The sequence below is a fragment of the Hoplias malabaricus genome, chromosome 1 (genome assembly GCF_029633855.1).
Source record: "Hoplias malabaricus isolate fHopMal1 chromosome 1, fHopMal1.hap1, whole genome shotgun sequence".
NCBI classification, from domain to species: Eukaryota; Metazoa; Chordata; class Actinopteri; order Characiformes; family Erythrinidae; genus Hoplias; species Hoplias malabaricus.
The window spans coordinates 29,016,855-29,038,153 of NC_089800.1; the positions used below are offsets into that span (position 1 = coordinate 29,016,855).

Below are 21,299 nucleotides of genomic sequence, written 5' to 3' on the forward strand. Positions count from 1 at the left end.
CACCACAGGACCTTTCAGAAAAAGAGGTTTGTTTACAAAGTGTGTGTGAGTGTGTTTCATTTATAAACTCATGAAATCTGATTAGTAATCTCTCTCTCTCTCTCTCTCTCTCTCTCGCTCTCTCTCTCTCTCTCTCTCTCAGTCCTTTCTGATTATATAGTTGCTGACCCCTTACACAGAGTTCCCTCATGGAACTCACTGTAATTGTTTGTTTCCATGGTTTCCACACTGTCCTGACCAATCAGAGCCTGGCTTTCACTCTCTGTAAAGGATCCAGCTGGACCACAGAGTATTATTAGTCTGCGGCCATCCCATAATACTATCCTTCTGTTATAGGTTTAAGGTATTATCCAATAATCCCCACCATCTTCAACATATTAACAGTCCTCTGTCTGTCTCTCTCTCTCTCTCTCTCTCTCTCTCTCTCTCTCTCTCTCTCCCCCCCTCCCCCTCAAGTGGCCTGGTTAATGTTGTTAAAATCGTCATTTCGTTCAGACTCTTACTTAAGTTCCATAGGAAACTGTAGGGAGTAGGGAACCATTTGAGGATGGACCCAAGCAAAGACCTATGACCCCTATTATGTGTGACACTAACATTTCAAACTGGGAAAACACACACACACACACACACACACACACACACACACAGTACAAGCTTGTTTGATGACCTCGTTTAAGCTGCTCTGTCTCTCCCTTGTGGTAGAAAAGGGATATTACAATGATTAAGGTCCATTACTGACATGCTTTTATTACTCTTTTTCTTTGTATCACTTATTTCAGTGTCTCTCAGCTGAGCTACTTTATTCAAATAAACCTTTTTAGTAAAATTTAGTCTTTATACTTTAAAATTACAAGCTGTTTTGATTTTTCTCAGCTTCTCAGTTTAGAGACTTTTAGAATAGTCTTCCTCCTCATCTGAATTTCACAAGTCACAGTGCTGGACGTGTGTTTATGAGTGCGCAAAATGGATCAAAAGACACAATGAGCGCGGAGAAATAAGAGCACTGAGTAAAAATGAGAAACCGAGTAAAGACCACAGCTGGGATTGTCACTTACTGTTAATCCAATAGCACCATTCCTTTAAAAAAAAAAAAAAATAAAATAATAATAATAATAATAATAATAATAAACTCTCTCATGTTTTCTTCTCATATTCACAGGAAGCCCTCTCATCCTCTCCTGAGCTCCTTCATCAGTCACATGGCTCAAGGTGGGCGTGGCCACTGGGACGCATCACTGGGTTCCCTGCCACGAGTGCCCAGTCACAGCAGCTGTGACCTGGGGGAGCTCACCCAGACAGGTGACCTATCACAACACAGAATCACATTTCAGATCTCAGATGTGGTGGAGTTGTCTTTCTCTCTAACTCATTCTCTCTCTCTCTCTCTCTCTCTCTCTCTCTCTCTCTCTCTCTGTGTGTATGTGTAGGAATAGTCCAGCATTTGAAAAACGGTGAGATCCTCCACCAAGCCTATATCAAGCGACACAATCTGCTGTCCACTGATTGGTTGCCTAAGCAGGTGTGGGTGGAATCCACAGGTAAGAGCCGGACGCTGCAGAGTGGGCTGGCCCTGCTTTTCGGCTTCCTGCCCAACTTCCCCTGGTCCAGACTGACCGTACGGCAGCAGTGGAGCACACTTTTCTGCGGCTCGTCCTGTGACTGTCCGGCTAGGAACCGCTACCTGGACCTGGAGCAGAAGCGTCAGTACAGACAGCGCATCTCTGACACAGAGCTGGAACGCACCTACATCGCCATGGCGACAGCGCTGGGTGTTGCCACTCGGACACTGCGGGCGGCCAATCCCATTGACTCTCTGCTGTGCCACCTATGCCACGGACTTCCCTTCCCTTGCGCTAATCCTAATTCCAACTCTCACCCTATGAACCCCAACACCCAAGGGGCGTGCCTTACGCTTGGCCACTTTGCTGTGATTCGCCGGCAACAGCGAGATGACAAGCGAGAGAGGCAGGAGGTGGGCTTTTACCGTCGCTACGCTGTCCTAGCAGCTTATCCGTATTTGAACCGCACAGCTCAGAGGATGGAGGCGGCAGCGAAGCGGAAACGCAAAGCCACTGAGGAGCCTGTGTTCTCTCTCGCCTCTGCTCACGATGTCACCTTGGCGCCATTGCTAAGCGCCTTGGGCCTCGAGGGGGCAGCGTTTCCACGTTTCGCAGCAAGGCTGGTGTTCGAGCTGTGGAAGAGTCCGGAGATGAAGGAGGGAAAAGGAAATAAGGGAGGAGGAGGGGTGGAGAACGCATTTGTGCGTGTGTTGTATAACGGACAGGACTTGACCTTCGATACCGAATTCTGCCGAGAACACGACCGGCACGCGTCCCACCCGCTCTGCCCTCTGGGCAATTTCCTCCACTTTGTTAGAAGGGACATGTTCAGTATTGTTAATGCAACAAGCTACCAGGAGGCATGCCACCAGACTGTACTGTAGAGACAGAGAGGAAGAGAGAGGGAGAATTCATTCATTTATTCACAATGTAGCCATGTTGTCATTATAGTCTAGGTTTAAATGCCTTCCCACACTGTGCATGATTTACTTTTATGATTATGACAACAACCAGCAACTAGATTTTAGTCGTCTGTTTCATCACCTGCAGTGCTACACCTTCAGAACCAGATGGTTATGAGCTGTGATATATATAAAAACAACAAAAAAGAGCTGCAGAACATGGGGTGACCCTCTTCTACTTTCTAAGATGGAAAGTAACCTGCTGAGTGTCATCATTTACATTAAGGAGGCCATTGTGTATTATCCCTATTAATCCCCTTAGAGGAATTTTGAATTTGTCGTGAGACATTCTGTCTTTTTCATTCGGTGTTTAAGGCATTAAATTAAGAGCTATGGGAAGGGGGCTGGCGGCACGGTGGCGCAGCAGGTAGTGTCGCAGTCACACAGCTCCAGGGGCCTGGAGGTTGTGGGTTCGATTCCTGCTCCAGGTGACTGTCTGTGAGGAGTGTGGTGTGTTCTTCCCGTGTCCGCGTGGGTTTCCTCTGGGTGCTCCGGTTTCCTCCCACGGTCCAAAAACACACGTTGCAGGTGGATTGGCGACTCGAAAGTGTCCGTGTGAATGTGTGAGTGTCTGTGTTGCCCTGTGAAGGGTGCCCTCCAGGGTGTATTCCCGCCTTGCGCCCGATGACACACACACACCTACGGACACTTTTGAGTTGCCAATCCACCTACAAATGTGTGTTTTTTGGACTATGAGAGGAAACCGGAGCACCCAGAGGAAACCCACGCAGACACAGAGAGCATTTGGAGCATTTCGATTGGTCTATATTTTCATTCATCCATCCATTCATTCATTGTCTGTAAGTACTTATCCATTTCAGGGTCCTGGTGAGTCTGGAGCCTACCCGGAATCACTGGGCGCAAGGCAGGAATACACCCTGGAGGGGGCGCCAGTCCTTCGCAGGGTGTCGATTGGTCTATTCATCATGAAATGTTGCTGTGTTCAAATGATGTAGTAAACAAAACATTGGCAATAATGGAGATACATGTTGTTGATTGGATATGCGTTCTTTCATAGTAACTGTTGCTGGGTTGTACAAGCTTTGCAAATTCTTAGCAAAAACATTGGCAAAACACTTGTGCCCATGCCTCTTATGCCTCTTTTCTCCAGTTCTCTAAGGAAAACAGTACATTCAGGGCGAAGAGAAAGGACCCAAGGTTTGAATATAATTATGATTATTTACGCTGACATAAGAAAGTGTTCAAAATGACGGTTTCAGCGCCTATTCCTTTAAATGATAATGAGCCGCTCTCTCTTCCCCCTACTCCGAGTGCACAGCAGTGAGGAGTGAGCAGCAGAAGCTCCTCTGGTTTCCTCGTTGTCTGTTTCACTGCTTTTAACCTCGGCTTTGCACTCTCACATAAACACTGATCCAGTGCGTGTGATTGGACAGGCTCAGATGAGTGAGGTTGTCCACGTGAGCACACAAGTGATCAGAACATATTTGAATACAGTGAACAGACATGGTATTTACACATTTCAGTGCTTCAGAATTGAAGAGACACTTGAAATTTACATAAGATGTTCATTCATCTCTCTCTCTCTTTCTCCATGTATATACGTTTCTCTCCTAAAACAACACCTTTTGCCTTTTCCTGTCAAACTAATCCAAGATTAGCACGGCCCCGAGGACAATCAGACAGATTTCTATGGGAGGTTTTCTGAGTTTCTTGGTGCGTTAGAACACACTTTTTTCTCTTACTGTCTTTAAAATATTGTAAAGTAGGATGTTTAGGGCACTCGGCCACTTTATCCTCCTGCAGTTTCAGTGCATCCACGCATTCTTCCGTAAACTGGATGTAGTTGGACGGCAGGGTTAGAGACATGCTGGACCAGTTCTAGTTTCTAAGACTTCCTTTTGAAGCAGCAGTTCATAGTTGAGCCTAGAACAACTCCTACACTAACCTTAACCCTAGCTTTTGGTCTGTAATGCTATGTTTGATTCTAATTTTCAATGACGTACATTTGATTTCTCTTAAGGAACAGACCATGGAGTGTTAAAGGTTCTTTTTGAAAGCTGCTGCAAAGCTGAACATTTTTATGTAACAACATTTTGTATCAAGATAAAAATAATTCTTGAAAATTATTAATGTGTTTTGCCACAGTCCTGAGCACGTTTTGCAATAAATTCAAGTCCAAGTCTTGTTTCAAGTGTGGTCCATGTTATTTCAGATGTCCTCCTAGCAAACCGCTCCATCCTGATCAGACTCGCAGTGAGTCCACAGACCACCCGGAATCACTGGGCGCAAGGCAGTTCACGCCCTGGAGAGAGCGTCAGTCCATCACAGGATGTCACACACTCGCCTAAGTCACTCACTCTCACCCACAGGTGGACAGTTTAACAAACTCACATGTAGACAATTTCACAATCCATCTACAAACATGTTTTTGGATTGTGGATGAAACAGGAAAACCTGGTAGAAACCAACGCAGACACAGGCAGAACACACCAAGCTCCTCACAGACTAGACATGCGGCAAGGTTCAAACCATTGTACATTTTTCCCCAAGAGGGTACAAACAGTAACAGAATGGGAATGATAATAAACTCACTTTTAATACCCTTTATTTCAGGAGAAATGTTACATAAGCATGTGTCCATATTCATATCCAGTCATAACTTTGTAAACTTGCATTCATGCAAAAAGGAAATTACTGTTCTTCAATGTACAGCAACAACAGAGCGTTCCAAACTATTGGTGAGTGCTGTTTGTGCGCCACTTAATCCCTGTTAGCAATAAGTGAAGTGTAAAGTAGCCAAAGTCACATATTACAAAAGGTGTCTGGAAAATATTTGGTTATGAATAGTGTACATTTATTCCCCCAACAAACATTTTAAATTTGTTATAATTGAAGATGTTTTGTGTCATTCTCTCTGTGGCCGCCAGGTGTCAGTAGAGCCTCAGTCTTGTGTCTGAGTCAGTGCGCGAGCAAGCTTTCCTCAGTGTAGTCAGCAGGAAAAAGGGGTTAAAAAATAGACACAAGCCTTCGATTTTTGGCATTCGAGGTGTCCGAGTCTTCTACCTCGAACTATGTTTTATTCCCAATACAGTAAGTATAGTGTAATATAGTGCTCCTACAGTGGACAGTTGGATGAACATACAGTAGCAGTGAAATTAGCAGAGTGTTTAGTTTTTTTTTTTGTTTGTTTTTTTTTTTGTGGTTGTACATAACTTCTGGATGTCTTTGTGCTGCTTACGAGCTTCTTTGTTTGTTCTCAATTTCTTGTACAGATATAGAATCCCCGCATACGACGTACTACATGGCTAACCCCTTGATCCTCATGGGGTTCTTATTAATTATAAACCAATCACAATCTATTATTTGCTAGCATCCAATCACAGTATCCATATAATATTTAGGCAGTGTCCAAACCAACTAAGTAATTATTCAGTGATATTACACCCAAATATTACACACAGCATTATTATAGGGTGACCAGACGTCCTCTTTTACCCGAACATGTCCTCTTTTTTAGACTTAAAAATATGTCAGGGAGGAATTTCACAAATGTCCGGGATTTTGTTTTTCTAGAGCTTACATATAATTTCGAGAAGCGTTTCATTCACAAACTAGTCACGCCCTCCCCTACTCCGATTGGTTCGCGTGAGTGAGAAGGGGGCGTGGTGACGTAGCCTAAAATCTTCTGATTGGACGATCTGACTGTAGAGCTAACGTTATTGGTCGATTACCTTGGAAACGCCTGGGAACAGTGGGCTTTGGAAACCACATCGGTGGCGGCACCATTAAGCGTTGTTAACTCATCATGTATTGGTGTGTTGTTTGGGACTGAACACAGCTCCGTCATCAGTTCAGACAGATCAGTAGAGTTTGTCCAGGTCTCACTGGATTCTTTCATCAGCCACCAATCCAAGGAGCGTTTGAACCTCTTTAAAAGACCATGGCGTAATTTTACGAGCTGTCGTTGTGAGTCAGAAAAAAACAAATGTGATCTCTGCTGCAGCTGGATATTTTACAGATGGTTTCTGCTGGACGTCTGCACTTCTTGATTAACAATTGCCTGTGGCCAATCAGTACTCTGCAACATGTCACAGTTTAGTCAACTCAGCCATAAAAGAACAGAGCAGAATCCGGTTCCAGGTGTATATATATATATATTTAAAAAAATCACCTAATGGAAAAACAAAAAGAAGAACAGGGTACAGTAGAGTAGAATAGGTACCAAGCTGTGGAAAAGCACCATGAAGACAGGGGACAGAGATGCCTGGGCTACGTTGCTTGCCCTATTCCCAACACAGCTCTGAATCACTTACCTAAAGAAGGATGTAAGGCTGCAAGTGTAAGAAATGGGACAGGGCCCTCATCAGTGTAACCTGGCTCTCAGTCATAATCAATATATAGTGGAAAATACTGAGTATCATCATTTACAGTAGGACTTTAGTGCAGGCTTTGATGTTCTAGAGGTGAATCTGTGTCAGTAGCTCCTTCCCACCACTCTGTGTGTGTGTGTGTTAGAGAGAGTGAGTGAGAGTACCACCATAAGACGATTTTAATGAAGCTGGCTTAAGAGCCAAAGTAAAGCTCATTCGTTTACTGAGTGAGACAGAGAAATCGATCTTAATTAAAGAGTGTGTGAGCGCGCACTGCGGAGGCTGATTAAAACATTTGTATTGTGTGTGTGAGCGAGAGAGAGAGAGAAATTCAAACAAATGACGTTCTCTCTGGTCATTTTTCAATCTTTCTCAATACAAAAATGGACGAGCTGGAATTCAGCAGTAATCATCAACATGTGTCTTTTGTGTTTGTGTACGGCAAGCTCTCTCCCTCTCTCTTGTTTTTCTCTGTCTTGTCTCTCTTCTACCATGTCCTCTTCTTTTCTCATCTACTCAGTCTCAATATTTTTTCCTAAAATCCCCTGCTTTTCTGTCTTTATCTCTTTCCTATCCCTCTCCTCCACTCTCTTCTGCATTCTCTCTCTCTCTCTCTCTCTCTCTCTTTCTCTTTCTGTGTGTGTAAATGGGTCAGGATTGTGTCTCTGGGGAAAGCTCTGGCTCTGCAGCAGAGGGATGGGAGAAGAGAGAGAAAAGAAGAGAGGGATGAAGTGAAGGGGTTTGGCTGTTGAGTCAGTATCCAGTGACAGAAGAAAGAGGAGAACAACATGCAACACGCAAATACAACTCAGTTCACTCGACTGACACACTAAGTCCCTGCACACTGACCCAGACCTGCTCGTCTTTACATTGTGTGAACATTTCCTGATGAAGGGACCAAAGGAAAAGCTCCAAAATGATGTGGAGTAAAATCTCATTAGATTAACGTCCGCAGACTCTTGGGAATTGTCGTCTTCTTCTTCTTCCACGGGCAGCTGTGGCCTGGTGAATAGGGAACTGGGCTTGTAATCGGAAGGTTTCTAGTTCGTTCCTGCCCCCTAGTGTTCACTAGTGTGTGTAAATGTGTGTTTCATTGCCCAGATTGGGTTAAATGTGGAGAACACTTTTTTCCTCTGTGTGCAAGCAAAGTGATTCTAATTCTAATTCTGTAAAGCCACCATTTCAGAGTTACAGGGCTTTGTTTGAGTATTCTGTGTTCATGCTCTGATGTCAACCAGAAAATGATGGGTTCCCCTTTTGAGTCCGGTTCTTCTCAGTGGTCCTTCCTCTTGAATCGGTTCTTCTCTTGGCTCTTCTCAGTGATATTCCAGGTTGTGGTTCTTCTGAGACCTGCTTCCATGCAGCGGTTGTTCTATTTGAGTCCTTTTTCCATTAGTGCATCTGGGTCTGGGTTCCACTTGGTTTTTTGTTTTTTAATCATTACTTCCACTCAGTGGTTCATCTGAGCCTTTGTTCTACTCTGTATCTCTTCCTTTTGAGTCTCAGTCTTTCTCTTCTACTCAGTGGCCTTCTTCTCTGTGGTTCCTTTCGGTCTTTGTTCCACACAGTGTTTCTTTTGAGTCTTGACATTTCAGTGACTCCTTTTGGTTTTGGTTCCATGTGGTGCTCTTTTCATTTTGAGCCTTGATTCCACAAGTGGATCGTTTGAGTCTTGTTTTCACTCTGTGGTGCCTTTCAGAATGTACTCATGGTTCTTTCCAGTGGTACTTTTGAATCTTGGTTCCTTTTGAGTCTTGCTTCCACTAGTAGATTATTTGAGTCTTGGTTCTTTTCAGCAGTTTTCAATTTGAGGGATTTTCCTTCTCCCCTTGTTCTGAAGGACATTTTCTTGTTATTGCCTCTGTGATGCTTGCCTGAGGCTATGACTCAAAATTTGAAAAAGCTGCTTTGTGCAAAGGGTAGTTGTAAGAAGTGCTCTGTAAATGGAATAAGTTTGGATGAAATGTCTCTTTGTTTGTTCATTTATTCATTGATATATTTATTCACCTTACACTTTTTGGAATATTTGGGAGTTGCTTCAACCACCACCAATGTACAGCATCCACCTGGTTGGAGCTCGCCAGTCAAACAGTGCTGTAAATGACGTTGTTATAGTAACGCTAAACTATCACCAGAACATTGGCAATGAAGAGACAAAGCATTCTGACATCGGAGGGCTCTCTGTTTTCTTGAGCATTCAACCCACATGTTTGAACCACAGCAATGACACTGCCATCTGTGTCCAGGAATCGAAGAGATCCCACAATAGCCAATATAAGAGATTCTTTGAAGATGTAACAGAACATTTAGTGTTCTCCTCTGAGCGTGCTGATCTTTTTAAGTGATGAAGTCTTTATCACACTTGCAGCTGATTGTTATTAGATTCGTCTTTTTCCAAATCTTACTCTAACATTCTTTCTCTGTCTCTTTCTTTATCTGCCCTTTCTCTCTCTCTCTCTCTCTCTCACACACACACACATAAACACACACACACACTAATATTCTCAGACTGACTCTGAAGCTTGGTGGTCTTCTCTTGAAGACTCGTTAAACTGTTAGACTCCTCAGTATGCCAAAGGTTTTCCATTTTCCATCTTTCTGATCTAGTATTTTTTCTCCTTTCCCACCTCATCCTCCCCCAGTCTGAGAGAGAGAGAGAGAGAGAGAGAGAGAGAGAGAGAGACATCTCTGTGCCTCTGGTGATGTCATCAGCAATGTAGGTCACTAATATATATATTAGGGAATTCATAATATATTTACATACTAAAAACAGTGTATCAGAATGTAAACGCCTGAGGGAGAGAGAGTGTGTGTGTGTGTGTGTGTTCTGTAGGTGGCTGGCTGTGCTGCTTCATTCATATTTCAAAATAATGATGTCATCTGCTGAAATTCCTCTGTTGTCTGGCTACTACTCAGAAATTGGTTTGTGTGTGTGTGTGTGTGTGTGTGTGTGTGTGTGTGTGTGTATGTGACATATCCAGCTGCTCTCATACTTTGATTACAAGATCATCACTTTCTTGTCAACACTTGTAAACACATACATGCACTGTGAGGTCTGTGAGTGTTTATTGTTGTTCATATTCCAGACTATACGTGGTGATGCCGGAATAAATCAGGTGTAATTTGTTATGAACAATTCACTATAACACAGTGATTCTCCTGTGCCTCCTATGACTGGACAGGTCGAGAGTGGTCCGCCGACGACCGCTCGCGAGTGATATATTAAGTCCTTACTCTAACACTCAGCACTCTGTCCTGCTTCACCACCAAACTTCTTCACTTCTCTGATGCCAAACCCCTGTTCTTACCCCAGGTCTGTTTGGTTCTCTTCATTTCAATTCAGTCTGGTTGAGTCCATTATAGTTCAGTTCTGTTCCATTCAGTTCAGTTCTGTCTCCTTGAAGTCAGTTTATTTCAGTTAAATTCAGTTCAGTTCAGTTCATTCATTCATTCATTCATTCATTCATTAGCTGTAACCGCTTATCCAGTAGCGGTTGGGGTCGCGGTGGGTCCAGAGCCTACCTGGAATCATTGGGCGCAAGGCGGGAATACACCCTGGAGGGGGCTCAGTTCAGTTCAGTTCTGTCCAATTCAGGTCAGTTTAATTCAGTTCTGTTCAGATCAGTTCTGTTCAGTTCTGTCCACTTGAAATCAGTTTATTTCAGTTAACTTCAGTTCAGGTCAGGTCAGTTTAATTCAGGTCAGTTCTGTTCACCTCAGTTTAGTTCTGTCCAGTTCAGTCTGGGCTCATTCAGTTTTTTTTAGGTTCAATTATAGAGCTGTAATAGCATTGTTTTAGAAAAATGTGGTGGTTCCCTGGACAGGGAATGGAACCTGTGTGTATGTGTGTGTGTGTGTGTGTGTGTGTGTGTTTGTGTTTTATTCTTTCTATATTTTAATGAATGAAGTTTAATTAACTGTGTATGGACACATTTGGTGGCTGTATTTTACTTCTACAGCTATAAAATACACATAGATCTTGTCTTATGGCCTGTCCAGTGAGGCAGACCACTGTAAATGGGCCACATGTCTGACGACATGTTCTGATACTGAATAAAAAGTACACGTGTGAGTTTCCTTTTCAAATCTGGGTCGCTTCTCGGATCTGTCAGAATTTTTACTTTCCTGCAGTGTTTACAACCGAGAGTCTCCAAAAGCTTTACACTGTCACACTGTCTCTACACACTCTCTTTGACTCTCTCTCGCAACACAAACACACACATACACACACACACACACACACACACAGACACACACACACACACATATATCTCAGCATCGCCCAGAGTGTATTAACATGCCAGAGCTTTCAGCACCTCAGAGAGAGAGAGAGAGAGCTCTTGCTGAGTGATCATGAAACGGTTCAGAGAAACTGACCCATACATGCCATAGGGAGTCCATCACCCCAGCTGACCAGCCGTGTGTGTGTCAGTGTGTGAATAGACACTGTGAATAGAATATTTAACAATGGAGTCTCCATTTCTTTCTCTCTCTCTCTCTCTCTCTCTCTCTCTCTCTCTCTCTCTCTATCTTTTATCTTTTATCTATCTATTTTCTCTCTCTCTTCTATTCTTTCCAATATCTTTTTGTCTTATCTGTTTTGTCATGTTTATAGCTTTTTTCCTCTGCTTAATTCTCTCTCCCTTTACATGTAGGATCATGATTAGATTAGTAAGATTAATGTCTTAGAAAATGAGTTAAAGTCTATTTAAAAGCCCCACAATGCATATAAAACTTTGTGTGTGTGTGTGTGTGTATGTGTGTGTATGTGTGCGTGAGAGAGAGGGGGAGAGAGAGAGAGAGAGAGAGATTCATAAATTTCATTAATATTACATACAGCACTTTGCAGGACAGACACACTCTATAACAACACAGACAAACACACTCAAACAGTAATGTTTATTCTGTGTGTGTGTCTTTTCCTTGTCCTGAGCACTCCTGGACTCCCTCTCTTTCTCTTTCTCACTCTGTGTGATGTTAATGTAATGAGATGTTATTATTAAATGGTGAGTGTGTACAGCCGCTGCTTTTGTACATGATGTGTTAATGTTGTTTATCAGTTGATGTGTGCAGGTTTGAGAAAGTGACTTGTGTCATTTCTTCATCTTCATCCTCATTTCCTTTTCTGCGAAATCCTCACAGACACGGTCAGTTTGTTTTTATTCTGTTAATGGCTCAGTCCATCCACCACCCATCCCCCCACCCCCAATCAATACACTGCCAGTGGTACATTCCTCTTACACCTGTTTATTTACCACATGCAGATCTGCAGGTTAGAGCAGTGAGGCGCACACACACACACACACACACATACACACACAAACACACACACAGTTTCACACTCACTCTCTCTGACTCTGTCTCTCTCTCTTTTTGTATTTAAATGTAATACTTTGAATAAGTCTTTCCTTTTTTGCTTGTTTAAGATTCATGGGGCAGTGTGTGTGTGTATGTGTGTGTGTGTGTGTGTGTGTGTGTGTGTGCAACTTAATGCTGATTATACATTTTAATTTGAATGTAGATTATTTCTACATTAAATTTCTCTCAGGCTTAAAATGATTAGTGTGTGTGTGTGTGTGTGTGTGTGTGTGTTTGCATTGATCAGCTCATTATCTTCCTCTCCTCTGTACTGAAGCTCTAATTACAAACAACCACAAACCACAAACACAAATTTAAGAGGAATAAAGAAATAATGAGCCACTCTGGGTACCAACACAGCAGTGTGTGTGTGTGTGTGTATGGGTGTGTATGTATGTGTGTGTGTGTGTGTGTGTGTGCGTAAGTGAGATATTTCTGGCCTGTTCTTATGGTCTCTGTGTGTTTTTACAGAAGCAGATGGAGTTAGTGGACCAAAGCTGGAGTGTCCAGAACCCCTGAGGGACAATGCTTATACACACACACACACACACACACACACACACACACACACATATGTTCTTGTGCATTGCGGAGAACTTACAAAGAACTTTCAAGCCTAATCCTGACCCTAACATTATTTACGTTTTGGGGAAGGCTCCACATTTTGGTCCAAACAATGTGACATAAACCTAGTACACACACACACACACACACACACACACACACACACAATAACATCAGTGTCAGAGGACTTACCCAGGCCTGTACAAACACACATGGTTTGTTTTTGAATATTTTCAGGAAAAATCTCTGCAGATTTCTTTGAAAACCCAACGTGACTTTCCCGAAATGGATGGAAGTTGTGGTTAAAAACGAATACTGACCACGCTGCAGAGAACACACTGCAGGTCTGTGCTGAAAGCTGCTGGACACTGTGAGTTCCACTGACCACAATACAACTGTATTACACAGGGCTCCTACTCTGTTCATTTATACGTTGTCGGTAAAATGCTCTAAATATAGGATTATGTGATGTTTTCATTCTCTTGAAGCTTTATTTAAAGGATCATTAGGTAGTATTTTTACCTTAAAATTACAGCTTTAAAAACCAATGTGAAGCTCTACTGAGCTGAATTAGGAAGAGTAGAGCCTCTGTTGTTGTTACTCAGAGCTCAGCTCTGCAGAACCTGCACTATGTAACTTCTGGAGAAGGGTAGAACCCAATAAGATGATGTAAAATGAAAACACCAAATCTTAGCTAGTGTTGCATTAACAGTAACAGTAATTATTTCCAGTGTTGACACTGAACTACACATATAAGGTGTAATCCCACCCCTGCAGCACTCCAAAAAATGTGGGACAGAGGTTTTCCCGGTGTGTCACATCACCTTTCCAGTTATTAATGTGATATTAATGTATTTAGGGAACTGAGGATACTAATCCTTGCTGTTTTTTGAGTGGATTTTTGCCCATTCTCAATCAACTCCACACTTCAGCAAAAAGGTTCTGGACAATTAGCAAATCACAGATTTCTGTTTTTATTGAATTAGAAAAAAAAATGTCATTGTTTCCAGAAAGGGTTGGAGTGCAGGATACTCCTCGCAAATATATAATAACATAATAAACCTGTCTTTTTGCAACTCTTTACTTTCTGACCAGGTTAATGAACAGAGGGGAAATGAAACGTCTGGAAGTTTTATAGGTGTGTGTGTGTGTGAGAGAGAGAAAGAGAGTGTGTTTGTGTGAGAGTGAGTAGTGAAGGAGCTATGTGTCTCTAGAGAACTCCACTTTTATTTTTGCTGTATATCTACTGACAGGAAACAAAGAGTTCACTATTGATGCACAGTGTGTGTATTCTTCAAGAACCTCCATATCTCAGCATTAGCTGGAGGAATGTGACAGGCCCACATTCTCAGGAGATGTGTATGTGTGTGCATATCTGTCAGTTATTGTGGCTGTAAATACAGGATAACTTATCTCAGACATCTGTAAGGTCTGAGCCTGTATGAGAAAAACTCACAATGACAACAGTAAATTCACCAATGCGAGCGCTCACACACACAAACACACACACACACTGAGCTACAAACTTAATGAGACTTACTGAAACTTACTCATCTTAACAACATCCAGGTAAATATTTAAATTCCATCCATAATTCCATGTTAAATTTACAATACTAAATGTAAATATTTACTTTTGTCTGGATTTAATTAGATTGGGGTTTTGGTGTTGTGATGCTTTGATCTTTTAACTTTTAAATTAGGCCAAACTGATCCAGAAACAGATGAATGGGGTGGAGCTACAGTTGCTGGGCTGATCGGTGTTGGACGCCGTCAGATGTATCGCTGCAGTTCGAGTTTTACAGGATACAAGTCATTTTTGAGCAGCTATTATTTGCTTGACTGTTGTTTAATATTTTATTATGGTTTAATATTTCTGCGGTCTATAATTTACTCAAACAACAATAGGCTTTACTGTAGTGTTGTATTCAGGACAAACACCACACCTCTTTACCCAACATTTGGTTCATGAAGGAGCAGTGAGTGTCCAGAGAGTTAACATTAGATGACCACACTGATTAAAATTCAATAATCCAACGCCATATGACCCCAAACGATCTCTCTTTGGAGAGAAATTCCTGTGTGTGTGTGTGTTTAGAGGTTATTGACCCCACACTGAGGCAGATAAGAAACTTAATCTAACAGCCATATGCCCTTCCAAAAACAACACCAGAGACAAAGAGAGCGGGATGAAATTTCAAATAGATTAAACAGAGTGAAGAGAGATAGAGGATGTGAAAAAGAATGTGATAGATAGATAGATAGATAGATAGATAGATGAATAGATTGATTGAGAGATAGATTGAGGGGTATGCATTCATTTCTACACATTCCACTCTCTCACCTTACGCTAATCCTCTCTTCATACTTCATCTAAATTCTGTACTCTAGAGCTATGTAAACAAAAGCTAAAACAGTTATAATAATGCTCATTTTCATTAGCCAAAAAGGAAACTAGTAATAAACAGTAATAACAGTGTAATCTAATGACGTTGGTAGATGGATTGGTGACTCCAAAGTGTCTGTAGGTGTGAGTGTGTGTCACCGTGTTAAGGACTGGCGCCCCCTTCAGGGTGTGTTCCTGCCTTGCACCCAGTGATTCTGGATAGGCTCCAGACCCACCACAAACCTGAAATGGATAAGTGGTTACAGACAATGAATGAATGAATGAATAATTGTATTTATAAATGATTTGGAAGCATGGTTTGTGAGTGTGTGATTAATGGGTGAATACATGAGACAAATATTGAAATATGTAATTTGTATATATGCATACATATAGTACTGAGATTATGAATATAGACATGAAATACATAAGAGCAAAAACTCCTGAACAATAAATGTGTAATGGACGTCAACAAAATAAACAAATGCAGCAATCGCGATGGAACATGGTTTGTTTTAACTGCGACACTTCACACTGTAACAGAAATCCTGACGAAGCTAAACGCAGCCCCTGAGGATGCGCTGCAGGAGAGCTGCTCTAATCACTGTCACTTCAGACTTTTATGGACATTAATCAAGTTACACATTCCAGTGTTTTGACAGATGTATTTGCAGATGCTTAACATCTGTTGAATTGGTTTAATGATATTCATCGATATCATTGTCTGGTTATCATTTCATCTCACAGCCACATCAATTTCCTACAGTCAATCAATAACTTGTGCACACACACTTCTCTTGAATCCCCCCTTCATTCTATCTCTTTTTTACACACACCCTCTCTCTCTTTCTCCCCAAGTCTCTCCTCTCTTTCTCTTCATCCCCCCATACATTTGTCCTCCTCTTCTTACAGCAGCAGCTGCTTGAAATGTAAACCCATTTGACCGTGTGACAGAGGGGCAGAAAGTGTCAAACCCAACACTAACGACCAATCTCTCCCTCTCTCTCTCTCTCTCTCTCTCACCCTCCCACTTACTCTGTCTCATCTCTTCCTCTTTGTTTCTCTCTCTTTCTGCTGGAGTTTATTGGTTGTTGATTATTTAAAAAGCTGGAGGTAAAGGGAAGAGGAGTCAGGCTGTGGGCAGATGTGAGGAAGGTTGTAGTGACAGATGTTGGCTGGAACCATGTTTTAAACAAATGGTCAGAAAGTTTGCAATTTTTTAAACTGAACGAGTAAAGCAGGTTCTAGAGGTTTAGAAACATTCGTACTTTGTTGAAAATAACATTGAATACATAAACGATTCCTGAAGTGTGTGTAATGTGTTCATACCTGCACAAAAACACTGTAAACTCAACTAACAATCTGTCCTGATTTTCTGTAAGTGCTGTTTATGTGATGGGAACTGTTCTGTGGTCTGCGGGGACATGCACGTATGTCAGGAGTCTAATTTTCTCTATGTTTTAATCGCTTTTGAACTCCAGTTTGGAAACAGCATTTAACTTTGACATGAGACTGGTGCGTGTGTATTTATCTCTCTGTGAGGACTGAATCTCCTCAGGATTGTGAAAACATGTTGTTAGAAAAAGCAAAGGAGTCTAAAGTTTCAGCATCACTTTGTGTGTGTGTGTGTGTGTGTGTGTGTGGGGCAACTGCCTCTCAGTCTCAGTGACTGCTGAACCCCACCCAAGAATAACCACAATGCGATATTTCCACATAAATGTGATCACACATGTAGAGTTTCAGACCCAGTATTTCTCACTAATGGCTGCAAATGGCTAAATCTGCGTTCATGTATAAAAACATCTTTATTAGACTTTAATAATGTGATTACTGGGGCTCCATCTGGAAGAGCGGCTTTATTTTCACAGTTTTGGAGCCCAGACACAAGCTGTTTCTGTTCATTTCAGGCAGTGTCATGTTCACGCAGATGAATGTGAAAGTGTGACTGAACTCTGCAGTGTTTTCCCACCAGACAGAGTGTGATTAAACTTTAGAACTGGAGCATTACTGCTGTGATTTTACAATTGATTTATTTGACCAAGCATCATTAGTTTTTTACAAGCTCAAAACCACGGGTCAGTTCAGCCATAGAAAATGACTTCATGTAATATTAAGGGATTTAACTGTAACTGTATGAGAACTGAGGCAGGAGCTAAAAATAAGTAATAAAAGGAAAAAGATGATGATGATGAGGAGGAGGAAGAAGGAGAACAATAAAAGGAAAGAGGGTTCCCCTTTAAAATAACACTACACTTATAAAGGTTTACAAATGCTTTTAAAACTCTGTTAATTACATGGTTATAATTATGTTGTAAACATTGTAAAAGTCATCAATAATCGCTTGTAACCCAGAGACAGAAAGGGAAACGATTACTTCTTTTTTGTCTAATACTGAAAGGGTCATTAGTTACTGAAAATGTCAAGGTACAGAATAAGCTGAGTGAATTTAGTCATTTCACATGTCAAGAGACACACCACATTATCATCTGACATTCTATTGGTGGTTAATTTATTAAAACCAGTAAAGAGTAAAGGGTCAAACTTATTAAACAAATTTGTGCTGGAGCTGACAGGGTTAATCTACTGATGGAGGAAACAAAGTGAGGTATGTTTCCAGGGATCTGAGGTTTAATTGTGGGGATAGTGTGGGTCCAATATTTGGCAAACAGCAGGTCACTGCTGCACTTTCAGTTTGTCTTATAAATGATTATTAATGACATTTAATGAATTTACTTACTAGTTAATAACCATTAAAACATATATTTACCATTTAACCAGATAAAACATTTATAAACCTTTATAAGTGTAGTCTTGTTCTAAAGTGGTACCAGAAGGGGCAGCTCAGAAAAAAAAACACCAATAAACATCAGCAAACGGAGAAAGAAAATGAAGATAAGGATAGTGTCACTGAGCACTTAATATCACCCCCTTGTGGAGCATTATGTTAAACTTGTGAGTGAGTATGTGAGTTAGTTACAGGCCAGTCCCATGAGCTACAGTGCAAATAAGAAGAAGAAGAAGAAGAAAAATAAGAAAGATGATGTATTTATCTGTATTCATAACTGTTCACACTTCTTCATGACTATGTTCATAACTATTTTTACAACTGTGGTCATAACAGTGTTCATAACTATTCATGATTGTGTTCATCATAACTGTGTTTCTGACTTACAAAAACAACATGGTTTTACAGAGCAGAGTGGAAAAGTAATCAGAGTGAGTTTTTTGGATCGCTGAGCAACTGTGAAAACACTCTTGAGATCCAAACCATTTACTCTTCCGCCTCCACAAAGTACACACACACACACACACACACAATGCTCTGCTGTTTTGAAATGGGTTCTAGAAAATTAAAACATCGCAACAGTTCACAGTTTTCTGAGAAATAAGAGAATCACTGTCACTCCCCAGTGAATTTACACCCACTAGTCACTTTATTGGAAACACCCACTTGGTTTTCACTATCTGGCCACTTTATCAGAAACATCAACTTGGTCTTCCACTCACTGGCCACTTTATCAGAAACACCCACTTGAGCTTTCACTCACTGGCCACTTTATCGGAAACACCCACTTGGTCTTTCACTCACTGGCCACTTGATCAGAAACACCCACTTGATTATTCACTCACTGGCCACTGTAATGACATTCAGACAAGTACATCCAATCACGTGCCACTTTATTAGAAACACCTACGTTGTTTTCACAGATATAGGCTACTTTATTAGAAATATGTGTTTGTTTTACAGATTAAGACTTGTCCATCACCCAAATAATCCACATTAAAGCATCTCTGTCTTCCAAAAATTACCACTGAAGAAGGACTTGAGGAGACCAATCCATACTGAGCGTCAACATCAGTGCCTACACACCCGTGGAGCCAAGGGAGGGGTTTTCAAATGAAACTGGCAGTCTCTTGGGACAGGACGTATTAAAGAGATTTGATGGTCATTGAGTCACTCTGGCAGCCTCTGGGCTCTGTGTTACTGCAGTGTGTGATTAAGACAGTTATGGATTCCACCCTTTCAGAGGCAATAAAATCACGGTTTCTGAGCGCTCAACACTCGGTGGGTTTAAGAAGCTTCTCATAAAACTGTTTTTAGATTTTCCCCAATGTCCCGCTGCCCCTCGCTCCCACCGGACTAACTCTGTCTGTTATTAATCTTTCTCCTCGTTTATAAAACAGAGACCATAATGAAATCCAGAGTTGAGAGTCCGTGTGGTGAGGGTCATTAGTAGATCACGCAGAGTACTGACATCATGTGGCTGTTGCGGTGGCATTATGGGCAGTGTGTGTGTGTGTGTGTGTCAGTGAGAGTGTATAACAGAGCTGTGTGTCACTGGAACTAAGTAAACATTCAAACCGCATCAGACAGAGTGCACAGAACAATCTGGAACTGATCCGAGAGAGAGAGAGAGAGAGAGAGAGAGAGTGTCTGTGTGTGTGTGAGAGAGAGAGGGAGGTGGGGGATTAATAGACTGATGTAAGATAAACAGATTTAAATGCATTAGTTACACTGTAACTTGATATAGCTGAGAGAAGGAAGAGAGAGAACGATAGAGATTGTGAATGAGAGAAAAAGAGTTAGAGTGATGGGAGGAGTGAAAATGAGAGAGAGAGAGAGAGAGAGAGAGAGAGAGAGAATCCTTCTTTAAATGAAATAACATTAACCTTCCTTTTGCTTTCTTCCTCTGTATTTCTCTTTTCTTTCCTCCTCACTCTTTCTCTTGTAAAACCTAATCCTGCCCAAATTGGCACATGTGAAAAAGTGGAAGAGGGATGGATGGATCTCTTGTTTCATTTCCATCCCCCTCTCTCTCTCATTCTCTCTCTTTATTCTTTCTTTTTCTCTATCTGTCTGTCTCTTTATCACTCTTCTGTCTCCCTTTTATCGTTGTCTCTCTCTGTCTTCATCTCTCTCTCTCTCATTCTCTCTCTCTCTCTCTCTCTCTCTCTCTCTCTCTCTCTCTCTCTCTTTCTCTCTGATCTCTCTTTTCCCTGCTGTTTTCACTTGGCATGGCACATCATCTGCATGTCCAATGTGATCCAGACCTTGTGTGTGTGTGAGTGTATGTGCGGGTATTGCATGAACTTGGTCAAATGGAGAGAAATTACACACAAACCCTTCCCTACCTCCCTCCATCCCCACATTCCTTCTCCTCTACCTCTTGTTTAGTCCAGAGCAGAAACATCACTGCAGTGGAATCTGTAAAACAAGGTTGTGTTTTTATGCAGTTGCTGCCTCTCCTGTTCTACAAAGGCTTTCAACGCCATGCTGGAACATTTTGGCAATGGTTTGATGGCATTCAGCCACATTAAACTTAGTTAGGTCAGGTTCTCTCACCTGACCTCTGTACATATTTAAACCCTTACCCTCAGAGTGGCAAGGACATTTCTCATTCCCTTCTCAAACCATTAAGGACATGCTCATTTTTCAGGAGATATTTCAGAGGATTTTATGTATGAGATAATCAACCTGCACAAGGAAGGATGGAATCAAAAGGGTTTCCCACAAGATAGGTCCAAAACATTGTTAAAACATGCAAAGAGAATGGGACTCATAAGAGCCGTGCAAGACCTGGTGTCACACCAAAATGTCCCCCATCACATAAACAGCACTTACGGTTTTCTCCTTTGAGAGAGGAGGAGAGACTCAAGATCCATATTCACTTGGGATCTGAATACGTTCACAGCTGTTTGCGTCCATCCTTCTGTTGTGAGAAGAATAGCTCGACGCCGTTGGTCTGAAAGGATGTGGAGCTGGAGATAAGAAATCTGCATTGAGAAAGGAAAACAGATGCCAGGTAGCAGACTCATTTTTGCCACTGACTGCTCACTTACGGCACTGGCAAAAGGTGTGTGGGATGGACGGGAGGCAGCTGTCATGAGCCGGGCTTGACTCGAGTTATGGCAGTTGTTGTTTGGGACAGACCTGGTCCAGATTTGGTCCACAACACGCCTGACATCTGGCCCATATAAGGTGGAGCTCTAGCTGTGTTGATATAGATTTATAAACCTCAGAACGAGTCAAGGTAAAGAGTCAAACATGTTAGTCATGTTAACACTGTATTCCTCCTGTAACAGTAGCTACATGACAGTTACAGAGCAATTGCAATGTTGTTATTAAGTTTGTTCGTATG

General features: G+C 41.7%; 1 protein-coding gene across 2 annotated transcripts in view; it reads left to right on the forward strand.

Moving 5' to 3' along the window:
- Window positions 1-4,823, forward strand: part of pxylp1 (2-phosphoxylose phosphatase 1) — a 29,508-nt gene extending 24,685 nt beyond the window's left edge. The window contains exons 5-6 of one of the 2 annotated variants that reach the window (XM_066661445.1): window positions 1,160-1,299; window positions 1,428-4,821. In XM_066661445.1, coding sequence (XP_066517542.1) covers window positions 1,160-1,299; window positions 1,428-2,443 — 1,156 coding nt within the window. In that variant the 3' untranslated portion in view covers window positions 2,444-4,821. Of the gene's footprint in view, window positions 1-1,159; window positions 1,300-1,427 lie in introns of both variants that reach the window. The other variant, XM_066661452.1, reaches the window with a different exon arrangement.
- Window positions 4,824-21,299: the final 16,476 nt, after the last annotated feature.